At 38.3% G+C, this 7,564-nt stretch overlaps 1 protein-coding gene across 1 annotated transcript; it reads left to right on the forward strand.

The window, feature by feature from the left end:
• Positions 1 to 2,749: 2,749 nt before the first annotated feature.
• Positions 2,750 to 7,321, forward strand: LOC103510389 (the record flags this gene model as incomplete). The annotated part of the gene is made up of 4 exons (XM_008475041.2): positions 2,750 to 2,787; positions 2,900 to 3,094; positions 3,572 to 3,747; positions 7,270 to 7,321. Coding segments are annotated over 3 exons (368 nt in total), but the record flags the coding sequence as incomplete, so codon positions are not given.
• Positions 7,322 to 7,564: the final 243 nt, after the last annotated feature.

Consider the following 7,564-nt stretch of genomic DNA (forward strand, 5'->3'; position numbering starts at 1 on the left):
TGCACAGCACGACCCGAAAAAACTCCGTGCGACAAAGCTTCTGCCAAAGTTTCTCCAAAGAGAAAAGAAGTAAAAATATTTTTATCAATATTTATTTGTAAAACATATTTCAATGAAATATCGGAAATTGTAATATTATAGTAATTCTTTTCGAAAGAGGTTTGACAGAGGGAAGTGTAACTGTTAATAAGGTCTCATCGTCCCGAAAACGAAGAGAGAAGGAGGATGAGAAAGCTAGCCGTTCCTAGAACGAACCTTTTATCTATTTGGGATAAAATATGCCCCGGGCGGGAATCGAACCTAGCGCTTACAAGGCAGACGTAGACGCGCTACCAACCAAGCTAACGAGGCTGGCAGTTCCTGATTAGTTTTCACTTTCAGCTCTATTGAAATTCAGAACTTTGATTTGATCTACATCTTATACCTCTGTAAGCTATATCAATTTAGATCCTTACCACCTAGGTACCTGCCAACTTGCCTATAAAAGACGAATCTAATAAAATAAATAATCTTATTGATAAGAGAACTTTCTCATCGTTTGATTCAAATCAAATTAAATTTTATCTGATGGGCGAATAGAATTTATGAACTCAATATTTTGGCCTAATGATTCCACAGGATTTTTGAATAGGTCCTAATAGATCAGGAGAAAGTACGATTCGATTTGTGCCTGCGGCGTCAATTTTGGAGCCGTCAAAGAAAGAAGTTTTGAAAAAAGTGAAAATTTTCGAGCCCAAGTTGGAGTCCAGACTATTTATTATAAATATTTTATAATAATTTATTATTATCCTATATCCTTATACTTTCATATAGACAGGTGGAGTCTTAGTCGGCGGTATATTTAAGGTATATTAAATAAATAAAATAAAATAGATTTTATCTTATTTACCTAAATTAGTAAGATGATAAATTGATAAATGTGGGAATGTGAGAATTTTATTAAAGTAAATAGCTATTTTATTAAAGTAAATGTGTGAATGACAACTTTAGAGTAGATATATTGCCTACAGGCTGATTGGTATATTCTACCATGCCTATAGTCATTTATCACGTCTGATTTTGGGTCTTTCACTAGTCGGGCATTTAAGTCTCATTTTGATTGACCGGAGATCTGGCATACTGGCATAATTTATAGATCTGGCATACCAGAGATCTGGCATACTTTATTGATGGGATTCGATGTTATCGCTTTGGGCATAAGCTCTAGAGCTCTAGGTTATTAATTAGAAATGGACAGACATTCTCGTAGGCACATTTCAGGTTGAAATAGAAATCTGTGGACAAGATAAAATAGAAATAGAAAAAAAAAGTTCAAATAGAAATTGATACCTAGAAATTTAATACGTGGTATTGAGTTGATTATTTTTATTTCTGTCTATTTTAATTATAGAATAGGAAATGTAAATGTTTACAAATGTAAATGAGAGTCTTGTAAATTTTATAAAAAAAAAGAATAATAATACTAGAGGCCTACTGCGTTGAAAATGTGGGTCAATCCAATCCAATCCTATCCTATGAACCACATAATTTTATGATTATAATGTGTAAAGTGGATCAGTTGATTTTATTCAATGCCTTTGTTTTTAGTTCCTACATCCAATAGTCGAATACATTGAGCTGTATTTCAAGAGCAGTGTTTGGCTCTTTCCATCTGACCCAGCCATACGTGTTGGGAAAGGACATGAGTAATACAGATAGAAACACACTACTATCACGTCACGTGAGCTCACGGGGAGTCAGAAAGATGTAGTTTAATTTAAAGGTTTCCCATATTATTGTAGGTAATTTCGTTCATGATAGCCACACTGCCCTCACGTCACGTGTTAGTGGATCAGTTGATTTTATTCAATGCCTTCGTTTTTAGTTCCTACATCCAATAGTCGAATACCTTGAGCTGTATTTCAAGAGCGGTGTTTGGCTCTTTCCATCTGGCCCAGCCATACGTGTTTGGAAAGGACAAGGACATGAGTAATAAAGATAGAAACACACTACTATCACGTCACGTGAGCTCATGGGGAGTCAGAAAGATGTGGTTTAATTTAAAGATTTCCCATAATATTGTAGGTAATTTCGTTCATGATAGCCACACTGCCCTCACGTCACGTGATAGTGTAGCTGTCCTGAACGAAATTACCGTCAATATTATGGGAGAACTTTGAACTACATCTTTATGAGTCCCCATGAGCTCACGTGACGTGATAGTAGTGTGTTTCTACCTTTATTGTTTCTCTCTAGATCACAAATGATTATAATGTGTAAAGTGGATCAGTTGATTTTATTCAATGCCTTCGTTTTTAGTTCCTACATCTAATAGTCGAATAGAATACCTTATTTCAAGAGCTGTATTTCAAGAGCAGTGTTTGGCTCTTTCCATTTGGCCCAGCCATACGTGTTTGGAAAGGACATGAGTAATAAAGATAGAAACACACTATCACGTCACGTGAGCTCATGGGGAGTCAGAAAGATGTAGTTTAATTTAAAGGTTTCCCATAATATTGTAGGTAATTTCGTTCATGATAGCCACACTGCCCTCACGTCACGTGATTGTGTAGCTGTCCTGAACGAAATTACCTACAATATTATGGGAAAACTTTGAACTACATCTTTATGAGTCCCCATGATCTCACGTGACGTGATAGTAGTGTGTTTCTATCTTTATTGTTTCTCTCTAGATCTCAAGTTATAAATGATATTCCATTACTATTTTTACAAACCAAGCTAACCTCATCCCTTTCTCTCTATTTTTCAGAGCACAAGAAAGGCAAGGACATGTTGCCCCTGTTCCTCCTGTATTATAAATGATATTCCATTACTTTTTTTACAAACCAAGCTAACCTCATCCCTTTCTCTCTATTTTTCAGAGCACAAGAAAGGCAAGGACATGTTGCCCCTGTTCCTCCTGTTGAAGATGAAGTTCGCCGCTCTCCTGCCCTTCATCCTCGGAGGAATCGCTCTCATCGCTGGTAAAGCCCTGCTGATCGGTAAGATCGCCCTGGTTCTGTCCCTGATTATCGCCCTGAAGAAACTGCTGTCCCACCAGAAGGCTGTGACCTACGAGATCGTCTCCCACCCACACCATAGTGCTTCCCATGAGGTAAGAAGGAGGGAGTTCCGACAGGGGTAAGAAATGGTTGATGAGAAGCTAAGAAAACGAGGTACAAGAAACTGAGAAGTGAGGGTAAGAAGATAAGAAGTGAAGATTAGAAAATAAGAAGTGGGGTAAGGAGCTAAGAAACCGAGATAAGGGAGGGGGGGGGAGAAGCTCTTTAGTAGGAAGACTTACATGGGGTCAGAATTCCGTCAAAATGTGGGGCCAGTAGTTGTGGGTTCCATCTAGGTATAGAATCAGTCCTCAGATACCATGTACCATGTCCCTAGCATTACACAGATTTTCCTTCGGTTTCTAAGGCTATTTTTTTTTTAATTTCCTTATCCTATAGGGAGGAAAATAATGTATTCGGACAATCTTTTCGATGGTCCGTTTTTAGTGCCAAAGCACGTTTTTTCTTCAACTTCTCCAACTCTTATCCCCTATCACGGCCACTAACTTCTCCATTTTCTTCTCTTCCAGGTGCACCATGACACTTACGGCGGCGGTGCGGCCGGAGGTGACAGCTATGGAGGTGGCCACGGAGGTGGCTGGGGCAGAAGCTCCAACGCCCAGGACATGGCCTACAGCAGCTACAAGCCAGTGGCCTCCCAATAGATCCCGAACTGTTGCGGCTCTTGAGGCTGGCAACGAAAAAGGTGAGGGACGCAAGTGCGCAATATGCTCGTGAATGTGAGGGGCGCAAGTGCGGAATACTGGATGTAAGGGGCGCAATATAGTGAATGTGGGCGAAAGTGCGCAATAAAATGAAGGTGATGGGAGCAACTGCGCAATAGAATAGAATAGAATAGAATAGGTATACCTTGTTTATCCTGCTGGGATAGGACTAAAAAGTCCCTTTACCCCCGCAGTCTAACCAAGGTCTTGTATATTTTGACAAATTATAGGGGACATATTTTAAAGTTATGGCTATACAAGGGGCGCAATATAGTGAACGTGAGGATGTTGGGAAGCGCTTTTCCGTGCTGGAGGGTAGCGCGTCTGCCTTGTAAGCGCTAGGCCGCGGATTCGATTTCCACCCGGGGAGGTTTTTATCCTGAACGGATAAGGTTCGTTCTCGGAACGGCTGCCTTCCTCCTCTCTTCGATTTCGGGACGATAAGACTTTAGTTCCTTCTATCAAACCACTTCAGAAGAAGAAGAAGAAGAAGAAGAAGAAGAAGAAGAAAAAAAAAAAAGATGAGGAATTTATTGTGGACAGAAAAATTATCGCCATGAAAGTTTTTCAAAGACAAATTAAATTTTAATCGAAGCCAATAATAATTAATATTTATGTAAGTTGATGTTCACAAAGATCGATCATCAAAACAAGGACTATAAAAAATTAACTCTTACATATTCCACATTTTTCGTTAGATGGAAAAAAATCGTAAAATCGTAAATAAAATCAAATAAAATGTAAAAATCCACGATTTACCTACACCAGTACACCATACATAAATATGTATTACACACCACAAAAATACACCAAACCATAAAAACTACACCTAACTAGTGAGGGAAAGCCATAAAAATCACTCTTCCTAAAAATCAGTGATTTACTCGACCAAAAAACCCAAAAAAAAAAAAAAAAAAAAAAACCAAGGAACCCTGTAGCCCTGTACTACAGGAAGTTTAGTAGGCTCTGAGCGGTATAATATTGGGCAGTAGAGTGTTCTAGGCTCTAGGGTACTCATAGCGAGTCATATACAGCTAAAAATGGGTAATCTAAAATAGTTACAGACGAAATATATAATGAACCATAGATACATGGTACGGTGAGGTATATCTTTACAAAGCTTAGTACTATAATGGGATTAGTAGGTATAGTGATAGATAGCTTTACTAAGCTTAATAGCGCTGTAGCATAGTGATAGGTGTATTAATGGCTCATTGCTAATAGCATTCATGGTTCAGAATGATAAATTAGCTCTCACAAAACAGGACCAAAGATATGGCTATCTCAAAGATATGGCACTAAAATTCAGGCAATCAGGCTTTCTATCATTTATTTTTGAGTTTGAAACTCAGAATCAAGATTTGAAGATCAACTTTGTGATAGTAATTTACACTTGTCTCTCTCACGCTGTTTGGATGAAACTTACAACATATGGAACTTGCAACAGGTGTATCTGAGAATCAGATGGATAACTTTTTTTAGAGGTTTGATAGAGGGAACTGTAACTGCTAGGGTCTTATCGTCCCGAAATCGAAGAGAGAAGGAAGACAGGATAGGAAGACATTATTTTTTTGAAACTCAGAATCAAAATTTGAAGATCAACTTTGTGATAGTAATTTACACTTGTCTCTCTCACGCTGTTTGGATGAAACTTACAACATATGGAACTTGCAACAGGTGTATCCGAGAATCAGATGGATAACTTTTTTTTAGAGGTTTGATACAGGGAACTGTAACTGCTAAGGTCTTATCGTCCCGAAAACGAAGAGAGAAGGAGGACGAGAAAGCTAGCCGTTCCTAGAACGAACCTTATCTATTTGGGATAAAATATGCGGTAATCGAACCTAGCGCTTACAAGGCAGACGTAGACGCGCTACCAACCAAGCTAACTAGGCTGGCAGCTCCTGATTAGTTTTCACTTTTAGCTCTATAGAAATTCAAAACTTTGATTTGATCTACATCTTATACCTATGTAAGCTACCTATATCAATTTAGATCCTTACCACCTACCTGCCAACCCAAGAGGTATGATAGAGGGAACTGTAACCGCTGAGGACAAATCGTCCCGACAGCAAACAGAGAAGGAAGGCAGGATGGGATGATTTTTTTTTAAAGAGGTTTGACAGAGGGAACTGTAACTGCTATGGTCTTATCGTCCCGAAATCGAAGAGAGAATTAATCTTTAGTTTTTCAAAGACAAATTAAATTTTAATCGAAGCCAATAATAATTAATATTTATGTAAGTTGATGTTCACAAAGATCGATCATCAAAACAAGGACTATAAAAAATTAACTCTTACATATTCCACATTTTTCGTTAGATGGAAAAAAATCGTAAAATCGTAAATAAAATCAAATAAAATGTAAAAATCCACGATTTACCTACACCAGTACACCATACATAAATATGTATTACACACCACAAAAATACACCAAACCATAAAAACTACACCTAACTAGTGAGGGAAAGCCATAAAAATCACTCTTCCTAAAAATCAGTGATTTTGTATTACACACCAAAAAAATACACCAAACCATAAAAACTACACCTACCTAGTGAGGGAAAGCCATAAAAATCACTCTTCCTAAAAATCAGTGATTTACTCGTTTCACATTCATTAATGAGACCGGGTTGGTTTTATTTGATTTCGGAGGCACTTTCTCTCTACACACGATATCCTGATTTTTTCTTTCCTTATCCTATATCCTATAGGAAAGAAAGTAAAGTAATTTTTTCCAAGAGGTATGATAGAGGGAACTGTAACCGCTGAGGACATATCGTCCCGACAGCAAACAGAGAAGGAAGGCAGGATGGGATGAAGTCCATGTTCCCGTGAACTAACCTTATTAGTTTAGGATATAATCGGGAATCGAACCCGCGGTCTAGCGCTTACAAGACAGATGAGCTACCAACCAAGCTAACTAGGCTGGACTAAACCCCTTTAAAAAGCAATTTTTATTGAACCAACCACGAAGAATTGTCGGGAAGATAAGCCGGGAACGAGGATTATTATTTTGTTTAACAGCGGCTAGTACATTAAGGGGCCGATTCTGGACTTTACATCAATTTTTCTGTACCCCTTATCATTCGGGATGTGGTTTTGGAACAGACAAACCGACAATCCCTTGTAAAACAAGTAAGGAAAAAAGAATTATAACCGTGTTAATCATACTTAAATACTTGTTAGAAAAATATCGTTCCCCACTTAATACAAATTGGGATAAATTTTATGATCTGACTTGGGCTGAAAGAAGAGGAAGCTTTGTGCCATACCTCAACACTTTCTTCCACTCTCTCTCGCGTGTGATCAAGGGAGCAGGGCCATCACCTAGTTTAACAAGACAGACGCGCTACCAACCAAGCTAACTACGCTGGCCTAAACCCCTTTAAAAAAGCAATTCTTATTGAACCAACCACGACGAATTGTCGGGAAGATAAGCCGGGAACAAGGATTATTATTTTGTTCAAGCTAACCCATATTCCTTTTCCTGTCTGCTTCCAGATCAACTCCAAACCAAAGTGGCCATATTACTTCCCTAGTGTTTAGACTCATCCAACCAATATCACCAAAAACGGGCGGTTGAAATGCGGCTCCTTGAAAGAAGCTATAAATTAGCAGAGTGTTGGCAGTTGGCATAATTGGACTTTTTCGTCTTAGTCGATAATATAGCCTTAATACCATGCATCTAAAGAATAGTTTGCCTTAAGGTAACTTTGCTTTGGTATAGCACAAACCAACGCAACACTGCAACAGTCTGAAACACTTCGAAGACCAATGCTAGCAACAAATTAATCAA

Source organism: Diaphorina citri, unplaced genomic scaffold (assembly GCF_000475195.1).
Source record: "Diaphorina citri unplaced genomic scaffold, Diaci psyllid genome assembly version 1.1 scaffold593, whole genome shotgun sequence".
NCBI classification, from domain to species: Eukaryota; Metazoa; Arthropoda; class Insecta; order Hemiptera; family Psyllidae; genus Diaphorina; species Diaphorina citri.